This window comes from Salarias fasciatus, chromosome 18 (assembly GCF_902148845.1).
Source record: "Salarias fasciatus chromosome 18, fSalaFa1.1, whole genome shotgun sequence".
Classification (NCBI taxonomy): Eukaryota; Metazoa; Chordata; class Actinopteri; order Blenniiformes; family Blenniidae; genus Salarias; species Salarias fasciatus.
In genome coordinates this window covers 27,524,733-27,545,735 of record NC_043762.1, presented here as the reverse complement: position 1 = coordinate 27,545,735, position 21,003 = coordinate 27,524,733, and the positions used below count along the sequence as shown (strand labels likewise).

The following is a 21,003-nucleotide window of genomic DNA, read 5'->3' as shown; positions in this document are numbered from 1 at the left end:
TGGTTAATCATCAAATGTCTGCCACAATACAGAAATGACGTTAGGTTGTGTTCATTTCTACAGCTCACATAAAAAACAAAAAAAAAAAATCAAGAATGTATTGTGTTAACCTTTAAAGCTCCCTGTATGACCGTAGACTGTCGTCCGCCACACATTTTGTTTCAGAGGTGACATAGAGCCTGATTTTATCTTGAGTGTCTGAACAGTGCCACAATAACCTTTGAATTTAAACCGTTTCTGTTTTCTGGTGGAACAGAACATACATGATCAAAATGTCTGTATTTCTGCAAAAATCAACAATTACTACTGAAAATGACAACAATCTCAGCACGAAGCCAATTTTAATACAGTGAAATGTCCAAAAAAGCTTGTCCTGTAGCTGATGCATGATGAGTGTTTTTACAAACTGTGTCGCTATCCTTCAGAAATTTGCCTAAATTTTTTTTTTTGGTTCGAAATTTTTACAATTTGCTTGGTAGCTTGGTGAGCTGGATTTGTGCCTCTTGTGGTCCGGCTTTGACCCTCGGGCCTCATATTTGACACCCCTGCTCAACCAATGTTCAAGTAATACTGCTCACTCTGCCATCAAACCATGTTTTAAACTAATAGGGAGTACCGAGGTGAAAACCGAAGCTAAATGTGCAAATTCTCCTCTCAAATTCAAATATAGCTTTGCTGTTCATTACCCCCCTTCCTTAATTGGCTCTGAGAGCGTTCGTCTCATTTTCCTCACACCACAGTGCCCTTGAAAACTCCAGCCGATAAGCGATGTGGGGGCGAGGCAGCAACAGATGGCTTTTCTAATTCAGTCACTTCATTAGCGCCACATCATAATTTCGGCAGGTTAAGGAGGGCCGTGGGCCGGGTTGCAGGTGTAATTGGCTCTTATCGTTCTCTGGCTGGAGGCCAGCGAGTACAGCAATCAGTCACTGGCACAGCTCCTCCGATACGGACCATGTTCGGCGTGAGATCAACCGAATCAATCAGGGGCCGGCAGAGCTGCTGGGGGAATTACGAGTGTAATGAGGGTCAGGATCTCTGCATCGCATCCCTGATTAGCTGGAGTTCAGGGAGGATGCTCAACCAGCAGCAGTCGTTCAATAATGAGGCCATTGTTTGATGATTTATTCCAAAATGACAAAAACTTTTTCCCATCAGCTTTATGTTCACCGATTTGTTCTACATCGCCAGAGCTGGGATTTTTCACTCTTCCCTTTCACACTCAATTTAGCGAATGGAAACCATCATACACGTTTATTCATTTAAATTCAGCTATTGAAGATTGGGTGAAAACATATCTGAGGACTTCCTGCACTTGTGGTTGTCTGGTCCATTTTCTGTTCCCCTTATATTGTCCTAAAATGTGATGTTTTATTGTTACCATGTTTACACAACGACATGAAGATGAAGATGCTTCATATCTCCTCCATCTAGCTCATCACATGGCATTGGTGTGGAATATATGCTTTTCAGTCTTCTTTGAAAGAGTCACCACTGAGGAGTCAAATTGCCCTGACATTATGTGAGTTTAGGACAGGAGCCGTAGAAAATAACACGTTATTACAGGTACTGTCACCCCTATGTAAGTTGAAAGAGGAGAGACAGCAGAGTTAGGTGGAGTTCTGCTCAGACATGCTGCTTTTTTAATATCATCAGCAGTCCTAAATAAAATCTCCTGAGTGGATTGAAACCCTGGCTCCTCATCTCTGGTGCTGTCTATGTGCAAATCTATATATATCTACAGTCCGTACGTCCACTTGCATTATAGGTCTGTTGTTTACTCTTATGAATTTGGATGTTCTCTAATATAACTATGTCTTTGCTTATACAAGTGCGTGTGTCTACTTATATAGGTCTACATGTTTACTCTACGTACGTCTATGTTCAATTTTCATTTATATAGGTCAATATCTACTTACGTCGATCTATATACTTTGGTATTTATGTTTCTACTGATATACATCTATGTGTCTACTGATGGAGGTCTATGCTCTAACGAGCGGAGCAAAGTTTTCCGGATATGAGGTTCCGTGACGTCAGCTAAACCGGAAGTGAGAGACCAGAAGCGGCTTGTTCAACTGAACAACAGACTCACAAAATGTTGCTTTTACTCTTAGAAAACTTGCATTTTATGCGTTTCTTTTACTCTTTGAAAGCGGCTTTTTGACCACTTTGTGTCCAGTCGACCGACTGACGCTGTTACTTGTCGACGGAGTCAAACTATTTGTTCATGTAAATAAGAACTTGCGAGTTTTCCGACAGTTTGTGGATGTTTCCCTCAAAGTTGCAACATTATTTTTTTACACATTTGGACTGACGTGACCCTGGAGGTTCGTTTCTTCTATATTTTGAGCGGAATCCAGGTGTGAAAAGACGACAAACAGCCTCATGACGTCGCCATGGGAGACAAGGAGCTGTGTCTCATTGACAACAACATCAGCAGGTAACTCCCCGCTGTCTGCGGACACCAGCTGAAAACTCAGTCATTTACACCAAACTTTGATCTCCTGACCAGAGTATACAATATTTTAATGAATATTTTAACAATAAAAGGTTTAAAGTAGCTTAAAGTTTGGATTAATTTTAGCATCGTAGTGAAAGTGAGAAATGAAATCATAAGCAGGTTCCACTTAAGCTGCGTTTAAGTTATATTTATGATACACAGTCATTTCACAGTTCTTTACCTTCTTTGTGAAATAACCTTAATGATCCAAATGCCAAGATAAATATGTTCCTGAAACATCTAGAAGAAAAGAGTTATCATTGTGTTCGACACCCCTGGTTCAAGGTAATAGAAAAGAGAAAAATCTTGATAACTCTCCTCAAATAATTCATTCACTTTGGCTGAAGGGATCAGGAACCTCTTCAGCTTTTAGGTCAGTACAAACAGATTATGTGAGAACAAAGCAGCCACAAGCTGATCTACTGATAGTGCTTTATGGATGTACTGTATGTGCTTAAGAAAAGAAACCTCTCTGTACAACTGGTAAGATAAGAATTGAATAAGTCACTATTTTTCTCATAAGTTTTTACCAGATGTTGGTCCCTGTGCAATCCGGGCGTGCATGGGAATCAAACCATAAATCATGTGTAATATTGTGAAATGACTCAGGAAACAAGCAGTGAACTCATTTACTTTAATATTTTCATTTTTTTTGGTCCAAAATCCTGTCTTGGCTTTACAGCGTCCAGAAGGATGAATTGATCGGGTGTGATTTAGGCTCACTCTTCCACACAAAACAGTCTTTAAATCTTCTATGAACCCAGATCTTCAGTTCTTTTTATTGATTTCCATCTGGACTCAATTCAGGTTCAGCTTTCTTGTATTTTATTGAACTCAATGAAGACTTTCTTTTAGTGTGTAACTGGGATCATTGTCTTTCTGAAATGTCATCGCTTGTTTTATCTTTCTTCATCACGACAGATGGAAGCTGATTTTTATCAAGAACGTCTGGCTACATTTTTTTATTTATTTTTTTTTTAATGTTGAAGTGTTGTTCAGCAGACTTAAAATCAACTCCAGCCAGCCTTTCCTTCAGCAGTGGAGCCTTGTGTCACGCATACAAACCATGGTGGTTGAGAGCTGACTTTAGTGTTCGTGGAGCAGGATTGCTTTCTAATGACAGATTTATTTCAGACGCTGTCGTGACTTTCCACAGCCTGTCTTTCATTCATGTGTTTACGACTTTATCGGCCTGCTATTTCACAGTTATTTTCAGACATTTATGGTTTGATTTCTTAACGTGTGTATTGCTCATTTTACCTTAGTAATGTGTTCACACTTCTAAAGTGACTGTAGTCACAAACATTTTCTGCAGAAACAATGAGTTAAATGCAAAGCGAGGTAATCAGCAGTAATGTAACTGTCTGAATGGTCAGTAGACGTCAAATGGATGGAAAATATCAGATACTTACTGGTTTCATTTTGTTTTAGTGCTTAACTGTTGATTTATCATCATTGTGAAATGAAATCCGTCTATTATTTTCTTTTGAGATTGCTCATTACATTTCTGATACTGAATAGTTATTGAATAAATTAAAAAAATAATCAGCACTCTTGAAATGAATACTTTTTAAGGTGATACGTGGTGCATAGTTTCAGTCTGTGCTGTTAATCCGAACTTTTCGCCCTCTGTGCAGTTTGTTAGACATCCCCCTGAGCCCGACCGTGTCTTCACTCAATCTGCACTGCAATCACATCGAGAGGATCGAGGGCCTGGCCTCGGCCTGGCACCTGCACCACTTAGACCTTTCCTCCAATCGCATTTCCAAGATTGAAGGTCTGAGTTCCCTCTCGTCCCTGAGGACTTTAAATTTATCCTGCAACTTAATCAGCGCGGCCGAAGGTGAGTCTTTAGTCACCGCCTCAGCGTCGGGTGAGTGATAACTCTTCATTACCGGGTCCTCTGTTTGTTCTCCTTCCACCTCAGGACTGAGCGGCCTTGTGAGCCTAACCAGATTAAACTTGTCCTACAACCAGATAAACGACCTCAGCGGTGAGTTCTGCTCCAAATGTTCCCTCCTCCGCACCCACAGGACATCGCTAACAACTGACTGGTGCTTGCGCTCGCCAGGCCTGCTGTATCTGCACGGCCCCCAGTACCAGCTGAAGCACCTCGGTCTCCATAGCAACCGGCTGGACGACATCGATCACCTCCTGCAGTGCCTGCTGGGATTGAACAGTTTAAGAGAGGTCACTTTAAGCCGGGATGGGAAAGATAACCCCATCTGTGGGTCACCAGGTAGGACGTGATATGCTGATTTATTGATGACCTCCATTAAAGATTGAGTGTTATTGTCAGATATTAAAACAAAATAAATAAAAATGTTGAGGATGTTTTTGTGCTTTTAGATTTAACATGCACATCCCTACATCCCTCCACACGTTTCTTGACTCTTTTTAGAGGTCTTTCTGTTTTACATTTTTGTGTCACTGAGAAAACTTTCAAAATTTCAAAGAAAACATTTATTTATTTATTTATTTATTTTTTCGCACATTTCTTAAGCACAGTGGACACAACACAGCGCTGAGACCCGACCTGAGATACCAGTGATGTTGACATGAGAGAACCTCAACATGAGGCAACTTTCTGAAACTTTCTGGTGCAAAATGACCAGAAAACCTCTCCTGTGGCTGTAGCATTACGCATGTTTTTGCAAACTCACCCTGACAGCATGGCTCTGAAGCTAGTGGTAGTTTTCTGTCTTTCAGAGCAGCATCAGTGACATCTCAGCCTCAGTGTCAGTGCTTTGGCCCACGGGCCTTATGTTTGACGGCCCTGCTTTAAGCCATTTGCTGTCATCATTCCTAGTTTGTGCTTGTCGATTAATTCACGAGCGCCGCCTCCTGTCATCACTCCACCACCGTTCTCCTCACTCATGCTGGTTTTCCGTGTTCGTTCATTTCTTCCTGCACTCACTTCTCATTATTCTCTCCTTTTACTGTGTGAAGTAAAACACAAAGCGTGCTCACATAAACGCAGTGATTTGATTCTAAGTGATATTTTACTGCTTGGCGAAGGCTACACAGTCCAAGCTTTTCCTTAATGGACCTTTATAAACTTATTTTATTGTCAGAAAAACAGAAGAAGTGTTAAATGTGTTCATGTAATGTCTGGTGGAGTTTTCTCATGAGTGTTTTTCCTCCTGGCTGCAGGCTACAGGGAGACGGTTCTGCAGTCGCTGCCTCAGATCTCCGTTCTGGACGGCGTGGACCGGCTGGGGAACCCGTCCGGCCTGAGCAGTCTGTGTGACTTCCCCGGGCTGGAGGACTACGTGGACCTCCTGCTCTCCTCGGACAACAGCCACAGCGGAGCGGTGATTCTCCATCTTTCAACAACGTGCCTCGATGTGTCTTTCGTTTTCAAGTCCATCTGAAGCTCGTGTTCCAGGTGGGACGGGACGGCCGTGTCCCCACGCCTCGCATCGACCACCTGCTGGCTCAGTTTCGTCAGCGGATCGCCTCAGACGCAGCGTCAGATCCGGCCTCGGCTGCGGACTGTGAGGAAGTCCAGCCGGCTTGTTCCACCGGAGCCGATCGGCGCAGCAGGAAGACCGAGCAGCAGCACATCCAGCAGGTGAACGACTGGAGAGGCAGCTTTACCAGATGTTTCCTTTTGTTCTTCTCTGCTGCTTTTTAAGATAATTGAGAAATTAAAATGTAATCAAATTGTCCCATCGTGCTTGTCAGCGTACATGCAGCATGTGTGAAAAGTGGCAGGAAGAAGCAACACTCATCCAGCCCGACCACTTTCCCAGCATTAATCATAACTTGTTCCTCAGGTTCCTGCGAGTAAGAAGTCCGCCCGTCCCACGGTCCGGAAAGCCAAGAGGGACACAGACCGCACCTCGGAGAGCGAGTGCGACAGCGGGAAGGAGATCGGGAGGCGAACGCGGATTCCAAAACCTCGGAGCAGCCTCACATCCAGCACCAGCACGCCGGAGAGCAGGGCCCGGATGGCAGACAGGTGATCCGCTCACAACTTCATGGTGGTTTGGGTTTGGAATAGTAAATAGATCAACGTTAGTTCGGTCAGGATGAGTGTTTGTTTGCATTGTCATTTTAAATACTTGAAGATAATTGTTGAAATTAGTCATTGACATTTGTTTTAATCATCAGCCGTGTTTTGTTGGAGGATGAAGCCTGATTGTGATTAATAATTTAACTTTAACCACTTTATTGAATTAACTTCAGTGACGAATATCAGAGATTTAATTTAGTTTGAATTGACATGTTTTTTTTTGTTTTGTTTTGTTTTTTTGTCTTATTTTGTAGTTATCAGGTTGTTATTGACTGTTTCTTTCTTTCTTTCTTTCTCTGGAGTTTAATTTGAAGAGAAATGAATAGATCTGTTCAGTGTCTGCTTTGTTTATGCATCCAAAAGCTGAAATAAGTTGACGGTCACCTTAAACTCAAACATGATGCATGCATTACTGTTATATGGCCGATATTTCCTCAGATTCATTTGAGTGTGCACAGTTCTTACTTCAGAGAAATCAGCTCATAAAAAGAAGACAGATTGATGCCTTTAACTACTTTTACCCGAAGTCAAAGTTTGCAGATGGCCACCTAATTTCTTGGCAGCAAATTGCTGTGATTACAGTGTGAATCATACAGAGAAAAGAGCAACTGGAGTGAGGAACAGCAGCTTCTGAAAACCACTGACTGCTTTAAAGTGTAATAAGAATTCCTTAGAGAATAATTAGAAATAAATTCTTCTTGCAATATTGACATCCTCAGTGAATATGAGATTAGCAAATATGTTTTGTTTCCTTTCTTGAGAATGGCACAGTTTCAGGTGTGAAACAGAAGTGTGATCATTTGTCAGCTATAATTACTTCATACCCGGAGGCCACAAGGATCAAGAAATCAGAAGCACAAAAAAATTAAAAAACAGGAAAGGTGACTAAAAACATCAGACTGCTCTGCTTCTGAAGTGCTGCTGGTGGGAATTCAGCCAAGTTTTCAAGTGTTTTGTGTTCTCATTTCAGAGTTTCTAGTTGACATGGCAGCTTTTTGAAAATGTCCTTTTGCAAGAAACAAGATGTAGTTAGCTTGTTGGAACCCTAACCGGGTTGAACCGTTTTCAGAAAGTTACGTTTTCAGTGATTCTGAGGCTGAGCATCGTTGACATAAATAAATTAAGTATAGCAGAAAGAGCAGGATCATTGAAATGAAGAAAAGTCAAAGCAGAAAGAGTTTATCATCTAATCTGATTAAGTGAACATTTTGCTCCACTCAGCAGAACTGAGTTCATATCAGGACTCGTCTCTTCACAGCAGTTTGACGTCTCTGTGTTTTCCTGCTCATCCTGATGTTCCTGTCGAGGCCCTGATGAAAGATATTACTTGAGTGAAGTCAGGGAACACTGACGCTTAAACCAGAGTGTGCTGACACCACTGTTTTTATTGCCAAATCTGCATCCATAACAAGCGAGCAGCGGCGTTTCATCACGCGTCAACTTAACGCCATCAAGGTGTCTTAACGACGGAGGAAATCATTTTTCCTCTGGAAGAGGTGATAAAGTTTCCCCCTCTGGTGGAAATTACCGCCGCCGTGTTGCTGCAGTGATTAATGAGCGCTGCTCCGCTCGTCTCTCCTCATCACACGCTGCGGCTCACCGTCCGGCAAGGGGATTTCCAGCATCCGCTTGTTGAGACTTCGCCTTGCCTTTTAAAAGCCGGTCGTTCTTTATTCAGGCAGTTTTTACAGCCGTTTTAATTCCTGCGGTGTGTTTTCATGTGCAGCGGTCAGGAGAAGCGCAAACGGAGGACACCGAAGTACACGGCGGCGCCCAGGAGGAAGGCCGGCGGCGTGGAGGCCGCCGAGCCGACGAGGAAGGGGCCTGTGAGGGCGGAGCTAAAGGCCAGGTCCACCCAGGAGGAGGAGACCTACAGGGTACGGCAGCGGTGAACCTGAAAGTAACGATCAAGTAGTGAGGAGGCTACAGTCTGCGTTTCATTTCTCCTTTCAAATGCACCGCTACCTCAGGGTTCCAGGTTTTGAGAGGGTGAAACGGTGTAATTCGTACGTAGAAGATGAGAACTCTGTAATGAAAGTTGACTCAGAAGTTCTCCCGTGTTGTTGTCCCAGGCGATCGTGGAGGAGCGTGACCAGGAGCGGGAGCGGCGCTGGAAGGCGGAGCAGGCCGTCAGGAAGCTGACGGAGGAGCTGAAGCTGCTGCGCTCCAGGGTGAGCGAGGAGAAGGACCTGCAGAGCATGGCGCTGCACACCACGGACAGGTGAGGAGCAGGAAGCGTCGGCAGCGCCTCTCTTCCTGAAAGAGGAGATGATGAGTCCTCTCTGTGGGTTTAGGTCGTCCTTTTCTCCGCCTCTCGTCTCTGTGACCTCGGCCTCCTGCCTCTCTTATTGTCGTTGTGCTTTGGACTGAAATCAGGCACATATTTTGGCTCCATTGCACCCAGAATCGTACCTGCAGCTTTTCAGTTCAGGCATCATTAAGCTGCGCACTCATTCTTATTACACCGCACGCCATTTCTTTAAACTCCATGGGCTTTGAGAGCCTGTAATTAAATATCTTTTTCCTTTTTTTCCTCTCCTCTGTTCTGCTCAGATAGGGCTTTGGTCTTTGTTGGCGTCCCATCCCTCTTACATGAATCTGCATTATTGTCATAATTAAAACCCCGAAGACCCGCAGATGTCAGCACCGATGCACAAATCAATCTCAGCCGTCATCTTTTTAATGCCGCTGAGCGTCGCTGCAGCCGTTAGCCCTCATCAGGAGGCAGATTACGGTGGAGTGACTCATCTGTTCGGCAGCTCCGCTGCTCCTATCCCCTGAGATTACATTTTGACTGCAGCTCTCATGCTCAATTTTTCACTTCCTCAGACAATCACGTCTTTAAATACTGAGAGAAAAGCACAGAGGACGTTTCAAGGGCATCTCAGAATTGGCAGCGGCGTCCGTGCGGAGCCGGAATAGAACCTCGTGGGCGTGCGTCATGGTTTTTTTAACGGCTCCTGTCCAGGCTGAAGGAGGTGCTGCTGAAGGAGCGCTCGGGCCGCTCGGGGCTGCAGGCCCGGGTGGAGGAGCTGGAGGGGAGGTGCCGCTCCCTGACCCGGCAGCTGGAGCAGGCCCGAAACGAGGAGGAGCGGCACAGGACCGACCTGCGGAGGCTGCAGGACAGCGTGGCCCAGGGGGAGGCGCTCAGGGCTCGCCAGCAGGCCGAGGAGGTGCGCACATCTTTCAGAGCAGGCGGGAGCAACCGGTGCCAGTGACACAGTATTCACAGCCAATATACAGCCTTTCAGAACAAAGAGGGACGTGTCCTTATGTTAGAAGCTTTTGGCACTAATGATCCAAATTGGTCAAGTGAGGCTATTTTTTTTTATTTTTGAAAATAGAATAGTGAATTTAGGTGAGAAAGGATCATCAGGACTTTTTAAAATAATTGTTAGAAAACTGAAATATAATATAATATGCTCCTGAAAATAGAGTGTAGCCTCAGAATAGCTGTATTAGGCCAGGAAGATGGAATGTGCTTGAAGACCTCACTGATGATCAGTGAGTCTGCTGAGCTGCTTAATTCAACAACAAAGCAGAACTTAAACCAAAAACTGATCAACTATTAAAGCTCAAATTTTAAAAAAACAACAACTATTTATTCTCATGATGCTTGGTGGAAGAAAAAAAATTCAACCTGTATACAAAAAGAAGAGCCAAAGAAATTCTGAAATTCTGACTGGAATTATTCAGTGTTGGACTGAATCTCCTCCAAGTCAAAACACAGTGGAGGTGAAACGAGGGAAGCGTCCAGCTGAAGCGTCCAGCTGAAGCTTGTGCCTCGCTGTTCCAGGTGAAGCGGCACCAGGAGCTGGAGAACAAGGCGGCGGCTCTGAGGAGAGAGCTGGACATCCAGAGAGCCGCGGTGCAGCAGCACAAAGACAAACTGCAGGAGCTGCACGAGCTGCTGGCGTTCCGGGAGCAGGAGCACAGGTAGAGATTCAGGGTTACTTCAGCTCTGACTTCCTCAGGACTCATCAGCTCCTCCACGGACTCTGTCTTCTCCTCTGATTGGTGGAATTCAGCTCAGAAAGAATTAAAAAAAATTCTGACGATTGACTTACAGAACTAAATACGTATTAAAGGTGCTGTAGGCAGGATTCCGCATCTCCGCCATCTTGCTTAGGTTTACCTAAGCAAGATGGCGATATGACCCATCTAAGATGGCGATTTGAAACCCAGCACAGCCAATCCTGTCCTGTTTTCTCTGACATCATGCCCTTACGCAAGTTAAGCCCCTCCCACAAGAACGTGCGACGAACGCCCCTCGACCAATCACGGTTAGAGCCTCATGGGCTCTTCTGATTGGTCAAAGATACCTGGAGCTGTCGAGATTCCTTTTCAGCTCAGAACAGAGACAGATGGAAACGCTGCGCCCTCGCAGTAGTGCAATTATGCTACACTCCTAAAGGATTATCAATGGATACTCTAACATTTAATCCAAAGAAAACACAGAAAAATTAGCATCGACTAGCAAAATCCTGCCTACAGCACCTTTAATAGTTTCATGTTATTGCAGTTTTTACGGGTTTGACTTCAAAAATGTTTTTGGATCTTTAGTAGATTTCAAATTTTGGGGATAAATACATGATTACTGCATGATGGCAAGAAAAAGCCTCAACTTTTCAACCAGTTTTCTTATCTGCTGCATTATTCTGACATTAAAAAAACGATCTGATCTCTACATCTAAATAGATTTCTAAGTAAAAACGCAATATTTCTAACTGAACACCATGGAAACAATTCGAGTGCTGATAGAAGAGAATAGTGTTAATTTCATATTAGTTCTCATATAATGAAATTACAGGTGCTTCTGTCTTTTTGCATTAATATAAAAATAAAGTGTAAAAAGGTAGACGACTGATTGCTTGAGAGGTATTGCAAGCTAATCGTGAACAGGACTGCATGTGACGCAGACATTAAAACTCTGATGTCCAGGTCAATGGTTATTTAATGACCTGATGGCCTTTGGACACGTCTATTAAAATATGGAGAGCTGGAGGAAAGTGAGTGAATTCCAAGGCTTGAAACTGCAAAAACAACAAGAAAAACTGACACAAATCCAGTTCTGAACACATGATGCTGCACCTTTCATCCTGTTTCTGCTGATAACGTCTCGTCTAAAGAGTGGCGTCCTCCTGTTCTGCGGCAGACAGCAGCTGGACTCGCGCTTGCAGCCCAGCGGGGCGGATTTCCAAGAGGCGGTGGCGAAGGCCGTGTCGGCGGCCGAGCAGAGGCACGGCCGCAGGGAGGCGGAGCTGCAGGAGAGGCTGGAGGACGGCGGGAGGCAGTACGCCGCCCTGGAGGACGAATTCCGCATGGCGCTCACCATCGAGGCCGCTCGCTTCTCCGAGGTCTGCCACCAAATAAAGTATAAAAAAGAAAGAAAGAACCCCTGTAATCACAGACATGTTATCTTGAATTTGCAGTCCAGCTGATCAGTGATTACTCTGCTCTGCTAAAATTGAAATGATTGAACCGGAATGGGCCCGGTCTGGACGGGCCGGCCTGGATCCTGGCTGAGAGGGAATTAGGATCATTTGACTCCGGACAAAAAGTGTGTGATTGAAGCAGGAAGAAAGATTGGATTCAAATCAGTTCTTGGCCTTTTTTTTCCCCTCAACCTTCTGCACAAAAAGTAATCTCAGTTTTGATTGCAGCTGCTCGCACAATTTCTCCTTTAATTCACCCCTAACTTCAGACCAAGTCCCAGTAAGTTCCAGGGATGCAGGTGAACCTCAGACTGATTGCTTTCTGGAAATCCTCGCCTCAGAAACGTCGACCCCGATGGAAGCATTTCCCAGGCGGCTGAACGCGGGATCAGAGTTCTCACCGACGCTGGCTCTGCCTCCGCAGGTGAAGGAGGCGTGTGAGCAGACGGCGGCCGAGCTGCAGGACGTGAAGACCAGTCTGGACCGGGCGCAGCAGAGGGAGAGGAAGTCCGGCTCGCTGGTGCAGGAGCTCACGGCCGTGGTGAAGGAGCAGAAGAGCCGCATCTCGGAGATCCTGAAGGCAAAGAAAGACGCCGTGGCTCAGCTGAAGGTGAGGAGGTTCTCCAAGCATGTGGAGATCAACGCTGAGTCTTTCAGGACCAGGACATAACAGCCTTATGGTCTACATAACCAGAACTCTAAATCTGTCTTTTTACTGCAGCATACTTCAATAAGAAGTTCACGTTTACTCAGTTAAACCTGAAATTTGAATAAAAGGATGAAAGTTTCAACAATATCATTTTTCTCTTCACCATATGCTTCACAAGATATAACATCTTTCATCTTCATCCTACATCTTCAAAGGTTGAAAACATTTGACCATGTGTAGCTTCACCTCAACAATATAGTTCATATAATGATCAGAGTAACTCTTAATATTCTGGAAGTTGTCTTTAATATTTACACATTTCTTCACCTGTGTCTAATCCTGATCAGCTGAACTGATTCAACACTAAATGGAGACTTTTACAGAAGTGCGCCCCCAGTGTTCAAATATATACTGCAGTTAACGTCATAAGTTCTCACAGCAGGATCATTTCGGCCGGACTACACTCTCTGCCAGGCTGGGTCTGGCCCACGGGCCATACGTTTACCACCCCTGAATTAGAGGCTTTTAATTTGAAATTGTGGATATGTTTTTCATTTAGTCTGCAGCTGTTTTTGTTTTTACCTAGAGTTAATTTGATCATTTTACTGAGTCTCCGTTAGACTTGTTTATGGTCAATGTTAGAAGCACAGATTTTCCTTTTGTCCTTTGTTGTTCGCCCTGCACAGAATTATTCTCTGTCCCCAGACAACAGCGAGGTTTGATTTTATCTCCCAACAACTCAGATGTTTCGAGATCAACTTCAGATGTTCAGACTGATGCAACTTTTTTGCAAATGGCAGCTCGAAGTCTCTTGCACCAATCTTTGGAAAGTTGGAAACACTAAAACTAGCCAGTGTTTCTAAACACACACAGTGAGTGTTGGTAGAGGCAGGATATACCATGAACGAGGTGCAGCCTCAGTCTGATCTGAAGGGTCGACCGTCTGTCCGTCTCCTCCCAGAGCCGGCTGCAGTCCCTGGAAGCGGAGGCGGGACAGGACCGGCGGCTCGGCCTGCAGCTCGAGCTGCTCAAGAAGGACAAGGCGCGGTTGTTGTCTCAGCTCACGGCTCAGGAGTCTGTGATCGACGGCCTGAGGGCGGAGAGGAAGGTCTGGGGCCAGGAGCTGGCTCAGCAAGGTGGGAGAGGACAGAGGGGCGCTGGGAGAGCGTGAGGCTCGGTGTCTGGATGCAGCGCAGCCTGCCACCTAGTGGCTTTGTTCATGAAACACACGTCCAGCCAGAGAGGACAGACTCTCCTTTAAGCTCCAGTTTTTCCATTGTGCTCCCCAGGAGCCTCGCTGGCTCAGGATCGAGGGCGTCTGGAGGCGAGGATCGAGGTGCTGAGCTCTGAGCTGGACTCTCAGAAGAAGCAGGCGGAGCGGGACAGCGACGCTCTGAAAATCAAAGCCAGAATCATCGACGACCAGACGGAAACGATCCGCAAACTCAAAGAGGTAGCACCTTACCAGTTCTATGGATCTGGAACAGAATCAGACTTTTTCGTTTTATCAAGAACACTGATTTAGTTTTGCTTCTGTGTGTTTGAGGACAAACAAGAACATTTAAGGTGGTGTTTCCTACACCTTTAAACGTTAATATTCACATGAAAACAGATTAAGCATTCTCACAGCGCCTGCCTCTCCTCCTCCTCCGTCCAGAGCGTGCAGGAGCGTGACGATCAGATCCGCAGGCTGCGGGACGACGCCGTGCGGGCCCAGAGGAGCCTGCAGCAGCAGCTGGAGGAGGAGGCCGGCCAGCAGGCCGAGCTCCGGGAGCGGCTGGAGCAGCTCAGCCTCCGCAAGGAAGAGCTCAAACAGCAGCTGGGGGACAAGGAGGCGGAGCTGGAGGAGCTCCGGAGGGTCTACAGGTGAGGCTCATCCAGGAAAACAACAGTTTAACCAGTCAGACGGTCAGTTTTTAATCCACTGGGCGTCTCTCTCTCTGTCGCTGCTGTTTTAGCGACTCCAGTCAGAAGTGGCAGGACAAAGCAGACCTGCTGACTCGCCTGGAGAGCCAGGTGATGCGCATGAAGGACAACTTCGATTCAAAGGAGCGCCAGCTGCTGGAAGAGAGAGAAAAAGCAGCGGAAGCTCACAGGTGTGCTGTAACTTCCCATCTGCTGGTTTTCACACTACAGATGCAATGAAGTTTTCTCCTTAAAGGGGTTAAAAACTCTGCTTTCTGTGCGTCTCTCCTGCAGAGCAGCGGTGGAGAAGCTGCACTGCGTGGATGATGCTTTTCGCCGCCAGCTGGAGTCGGTCCAGGCCTCGCATCAGGCCGAGCTGCTCCGTCTGGCCAATGAGAACCAAATGAAGATGGAACAGGCCAATCAGAAGGTAGAGAAGGAAAAGCTCCGGGCGTTTCGGTGTCTGGTCACTGAAACAGAACTCTGGGTTTTCAGAGCAGCGCTTTATTTCCAGAGGTCTGGAAACGTTTCTGGAGACAAAGAAAATGAATGAATTTGAGAATGAATAAAGGTTGAAGTTTGTGATGTTTTTAAATATACATGCTGACCCATTTTCTGCATTTTATCCAAAAATGAGACCTTCAGTCATTATGATTTTTTTTTTTTTGTATGTTTGAACAATCCGGTTGTGTGTTCAATCAGGCAGATTTTTGTGTGTGTGTCTGCTACAGGTGATCGACGTGGAGGAGGAGATGCGGCAGCTACTTGAAGAGACGGAAACCAAGAAGAGAATGATGGAGGCGAAGATGAGACGTCTCACCAGCGTTCTCCAGGACTTTTAACACAACACAGAGAGATCTAATGTTTATATATTTGTTTACAAGCATTTTTGTAGATTTGAGTACGGTCATGTTTGTTGAAATAAATCTATTTTCTGTTCTTTATGTCTCATGAAGTGACATTAAGTCATTCCGACATCATTAAACTCATATTAGATATTCTGTAAAAAGAATTTTCCACTTTCAAATTGCTGAATGGAGGAATATTTACACAGTAATTAGATTTTGGATTTGAGTGTATTAGCACACAAACTACATTCCATATTTTCACATAGGGCTGCACAACAGCTCAGATGTTTCAATAATAAATGTGTGGTAAGAGACTGGTGAGTATGGTGATGATGGAATATAAAAGGAGCTTTCTGACCTTTGACCTTTATGGTACAGCTGTAGATAACAGCTTCTGAGATCCATACTGAAAAATAATTCACTGCAGCAGTCGATTTGGTCCACATTTTCAGAAGATATCACATTAAAAAATTAATTTTCTCCCTTTTAATTACTTGAAAATTAAATATTATGCTCCATGGAACTGGGATGTTGCCATGAAAACAGAAGGTTCTGTGGTTATTTTAGGTTAAAAAAAACAGTCGAAGCAGTGAAATGTTTTAAAAACAAAACAGAACAGTTAATGTAAAAGTTTGACCCATTTAATAGATTTTATTCAAGGTGTAGACATTCAGGGGAAAATGATCCAGCGGCAGCTCATAAGGGGCGGGGCCTCCTCGGCACGAGCAGGGCAACGGTTACCATGGCAACCGGGCTCTGACTGTCGGCTCTCAGGTGCTGCTGCTGTTCCGCGGAGTTTCAAGGAAACTCGACAAGTCGTTTTCTGCCGCAAAGAGCACAAAGGAGTGTCCCGGAGGTGTTTTTTTTATTTTATTTTATTTTATTTTAATTTTTAATTTAACTATCAGAAGATGAACGCCGCCTTCTCCTCCTCCACGAGCAGGCGCCAGAAAAGTTTGGGCTTGCTCACCAAGAAGTTCGTCCGGCTGCTCCAGGAGGCTGAAGATGGCGTCCTGGACCTGAAAGTGGTGAGTGAGGCGGAGAGAGCTGGGGAAGAGGGCTTAGCCTCTGGTTCTCCCTCCCCGGCGGAGGGGCGGGGGCGGGTCGCCGTTTAGCCTCAGGTGCAGAGAGTCGCCATTGCTAGCGGCGGATCGATTCTGCTGGGGAGGTGCCGATATTTACTTTACTGATAGCAGCTCCCAAGATGGAACTTTTTAAAAACGCTCCGACTCTGGCTCAGTGGAAATGGGGTTGAACTGCAGCTTTTTTTGTGGGTCTTAGTAGTTTTATAGTTCGAAATCACCCATAATAGCAACACAATTTTGCTTTTTATCCGTACGAACGTCTGTGTTCGAATGTTTGTGATTTCATTAGAAGCACAATCCACAGCATGACTGGTAACCTCTACACTGCTTCAATATTCCAGTCGTTTCCGTGTAAACGGACATCTTTTCAAAACGTTGCAGCAAAAGCTCATTAAACTTGTGCCAAATATGTTTTTTTTTTTTTTTTTTTTTTTTTAATCAAGAGATAATTGTTATTGAGCAGAACTGGGATCTCATTAATTTTTCATGTGGCCCTTTGGGAAAATGAGTTGCCTTTTGTTTTTTTTTTTGAGGGATTATAAATGTTTTATACTATTCATCATTTGACTTTTGTCCTGGTTCTGACACTTTGGCGATATTGGCTCCTCTGAGACTCTAAACTGATTCCAGTTACACAATGATTTATTCTGATAACTTTTCATGAGTTCATTGCTCCATTTTTAGTTATTTCTGTCAAAAATAAAGATTTATTGGCTATTGACCAAATGCCAGAGTGTCATCTAAAGGATTTCAATGCTTAACAGTCAGTGTGAAACACCTATATGTGCCATTTATTTATGATACAGTATGTTTCAAAGCATTTTATTGGGGGGGGGGGGGGGGGGGGGGGGGGCAAATATATAATTATTTCAAGGTTATAGGGTGTTAAATAGGATATATGCCATAAATATGGCAAAAGACTGAACTGTCACATGTACACCAAATATCATGCAGTCATAATTTGGAACTTTATTTCATAATATACATAATATTATATTAATATAAATATATTGTGAAATAGTGATTAATTATTTTGACTACCGTTAAAGTTTGCTGTATACATATTGTGAAACGCTGATTAAGCACACTTGCGATTTATTATACTAGCCTCATTATCATCCAGCATTACTCTTCTTTCCTGTACTTTTAGGACTCCAGATTAATTTCTTTGTCAGATATTTTCAAAATTATGAGAGAGTTTCATTTTTTTGTTCATGTTTTTTAAAGGACTATCTGCCAAGAAGTAATCAGTTAGTTAGGAGATTAAGAGATTAAGACTGATGTTCCTTTGCACCAGCTCACAATCCGGTTTTTATCCTGCCCTCTCCTCCCAACCCTCCTCTTCTTTCACCTCCCATAACAAAGAATTTTCCCTCTCCTGCTGGGCGCCAAAGCTGGCTAATGTTTACTCAGAAACTCCTCCTCCTCCTCCTCCTCCTCCTCCTCCTCCTCCTCCTCCTCCTCCTCCTCCTCCTGGCCAGTGAAATGTCTTCATGTTGAGTTTGGACATGAGCCTGTCTGCTCCAACAGGCCGCAGACATCTTGGCCTTGAATACGAAGCAGAAGAGAAGGATTTACGACATCCTGAACGTCCTGGAAGGTATCGGGCTGATCCAGAAGAAGAGCAAGAACCTCATCCAGTGGAGGTTTGTCATAAATTACTCACCACATCAATGTACCTGTACAAGACTGATAAACCAGTGAGCTGGTGTGGGGGGGGTTCTCCTTAAAGTGATTGAAATGAGAAACAAGTGTTTGTCCTCTCCAGGGGGGTCAATAAAGGGAACCCGTCTCCACAGTTGCTGCATGAGTTGGAGACTTTAAGAAGCCAGATCTGCGAGCTGGACGCTCAGGAGCAGGAGCTGGACAAGCAGATGGCCGCGCTGCAAGAGAGCATCGAGCGCTCCAGACAGTGCCCCCTCAACAAGTCATATCCTTTGTTTCCACCTTCACAACCGCTTCCTGATCGAACTCTGTAGAGGGACCAGAAGTCGTCATGTAGCTGGGTTATCGTGTCCGTTTCCTCAACACCCCCCTCACCTGCGGCTTCGTGACGCACGAGGACATCTGCAACGCGTACAGCCCGGACACCGTCCTCACCATCCAGGCTCCCCAAGGCATGCAGCTGCTGGCGTTCTTCAACACGGTACCTGATTTCTTCTGCCATGCACCCGCCCACCACTAGTCGGAGCTACAGAGCCGTCCGACAGCAGTCAAATGAAATGTGCAGCCATGTGAAGTGTTCATATGTTAGCCTACAAGCTCTCGATGCACATCACTTTGAGCCGGTGTTGACGCGGCGTCCCGCGCTGCTCTTGTCTGAAGTCGGAGGGCGATCCCAGGAAGTTCCAGATGAAGCTGCGCAGCCTGTCGGCTCCCATCCACGTCAAGCTGCTCAGCACCGACTCGGAGCGCCAGCTCCACGTGGTGCTGCCCGTCCCCCCGGTCCCGCCCGCCCCGCTCAGCCCACCCGTCCCCGCCTCCGCCTCCATCACCGACGACAGCAGCCAGGACTCCCCCTGGTCCTCGCAGCAGGTGGCGCTGTCCGACGGCGACGAGCTGCCCGCGCTCTCGCCTTCCGATGTGCTGCTGGGTAAGAGCCTCAAGAGCCTCCTCGGGTTTTTTGAGAAAAAAAATCCTACAAATTAATCAAAATTCCAGCAGCAATATAGAAGTAATTCAACAAAAATCACAGCTGTTATTCCAAAATTACTGCTTGTGTTTCATTCCCAATAAAACCATTTCATTTGCTCCTCTGAAAAAGTTGAACAAAAAGTAGAATAAGTCACAAATTAGAAACAACTGGAAGAACATTTGAGAAATGGGTTTGTTTTTATTTAACACAACAGCCCACCTCTTTTGGGATTGGAGCTTGAAAAGTATTCTAATGGAATACCAGCGAGTTCTCCTCTTTGGTACTTCTAGATGACTTATGAATGGAGTCTCTGAGTCCAGAATGGGAACTGTCTCGTCCTTACCGTAAAGACATTCGATTGATCCTCAGGCGTCTCACCACATCCGATAAGTGACAAGACATCTCTGTCTGGTGAAGACTTTCTGTTCCACTTCGGGATCTGTGTTTCTGAGAAAAGGGTGACTCAGAGGGACTCCGTTTGTGCAAGTGGAAATTAAACATCCTTCCCGTTTGTGACAGAGCTTTTCAATGAGTTCCACACACGAGTAGATTCAAGCTAAGTCAGGCTAAGTCAGGCCAGCCAGCTGCAGGCTGCAGGTTATGAAAATATCCGAGAGCTCAACTTTCAACTTTTACTCCACTCCTTTCCATCTCCACTGAGCCTTAATGCAACATTTCCTCAAAGAGCTGTTCATATTCGATGAAATGTCTAATAATTGTGCTTGTGATGGAAATAAAGCGTAAAGGGGGCAGAGACTTGTCGGCTCGTCCCTCGGTCTGGACTGACATGTCCGTCCTTCCTGTCCCGGCAGCCGTGCTGGAGAACCAGCAGCAGAAGGACCTGGACTCGTCCGAGCTGCAGCCCCTGCTGAGGCTCGGCGCGGCCGCAGCGCAGACGGACCACGAGTACGGTGAGAGGCGTGCACGTGAACCCATGCGGTCGCTGTGTTGACTTTTAGCAGACAGTAGAACGTAAGCGTGTTTTTGTCTCCCTCTCTGAAGCTGTGGCGCTGAAGAATGAATTCTTGTCTACTGACGGTAAGATCCACTACGTCGACTCAACACAGCTCGGACTGAAGCTCTGTTCCAATCGAAGTGTCTTGCTGTGTGTCGTTGTGGACTTTCTGCTCCAGATGCAGACTACAGCTACAACCTGGACGGCAGGGAGGAACTCTTCGACCTGTTTAACATGCAGCTCCTCCATTACTGAGAGCCGCCGTCAGCTCTCCTCAAGCCGACCCCACGCCGACGTGCCTCAGTGGAAACCAATCAGAAGCCAGTCCTTTCATTTCCTGCCGCACTGTGTCCATCTTCCCCACATCCAGCGGAAATGACCGTTACCTGAAACTGTTCTGAGTTTGTTTCACATTCTGACCCGGATGGGAAAAATTCAGTATTGTCTCCTTAAAACAGTGTTGATGGTGGAGTTCAGGGTTTACTAGTTTTCCCAGCCAGTTTTAAAAAGTGACCGTTTGCTTGTTGTTTAAATTGTTGTTGAACTGCCAGTTTTGGCCTGAAAGCGTGACTGGACTTGTTTTTAATTTAAGTTTATATTTCAGTAAGTTTTATGTTTGACTTAATTTAAGAGAAAGTGAACCTCGTTTGTTGAAGCTGAAGCTTGTTGACTGCCTTAAACTTTAACCGTTTAATTGAGTTTGCCATATTTGTGATGTGAAATATTTAAAAAAAAAAAAGAAGTGAGAACTGTTTCTGTTTCTATTTGGTTTTGAAAAGCACATTTTGGTTTCATTAAAGTTATTTATTGTTGTTTAATTCCCATCCTTCTTTGTTGGATTTGTAAATGTAAAAAGTGCTTTTGTGGTTGTGTTAAACAACACAAACCAGACTGTTTATCGCACAGAATTCAGCTAATTACATCCTGGAACTGAGTCTTCACGCCCAACCTGTTTTTGTTTTGTTTTTTT

At 45.1% G+C, this 21,003-nt stretch overlaps 2 protein-coding genes across 2 annotated transcripts; both read left to right on the top strand.

Annotated features, from left to right (window-relative positions):
- The first annotated feature begins 2,066 nt into the window (after nt 1-2,066).
- On the top strand, nt 2,067-15,480 carry lrrcc1 (leucine rich repeat and coiled-coil centrosomal protein 1). Its single transcript, XM_030115074.1, has 19 exons — nt 2,067-2,443; nt 4,141-4,346; nt 4,431-4,496; nt 4,575-4,742; nt 5,657-5,817; nt 5,892-6,077; nt 6,283-6,467; nt 8,248-8,398; nt 8,594-8,742; nt 9,490-9,694; nt 10,318-10,457; nt 11,677-11,878; nt 12,381-12,566; nt 13,567-13,741; nt 13,895-14,058; nt 14,263-14,471; nt 14,564-14,701; nt 14,805-14,940; nt 15,242-15,480. The coding sequence occupies exons 1-19, from the start codon at nt 2,400-2,402 to the stop codon at nt 15,350-15,352; spliced, it is 2,982 nt and encodes a 993-aa protein (XP_029970934.1). The 5' UTR covers nt 2,067-2,399; the 3' UTR covers nt 15,353-15,480.
- A 2,493-nt stretch (nt 15,481-17,973) lies between these two features.
- Nucleotides 17,974-20,748, top strand: LOC115405723 (transcription factor E2F5-like). The gene is made up of 6 exons (XM_030115404.1): nt 17,974-18,089; nt 18,212-18,589; nt 18,769-19,036; nt 19,891-19,989; nt 20,081-20,116; nt 20,212-20,748. The coding sequence occupies exons 2-6, from the start codon at nt 18,563-18,565 to the stop codon at nt 20,286-20,288; spliced, it is 507 nt and encodes a 168-aa protein (XP_029971264.1). The 5' UTR covers nt 17,974-18,089; nt 18,212-18,562; the 3' UTR covers nt 20,289-20,748.
- The last annotated feature ends 255 nt before the right edge of the window (nt 20,749-21,003 follow it).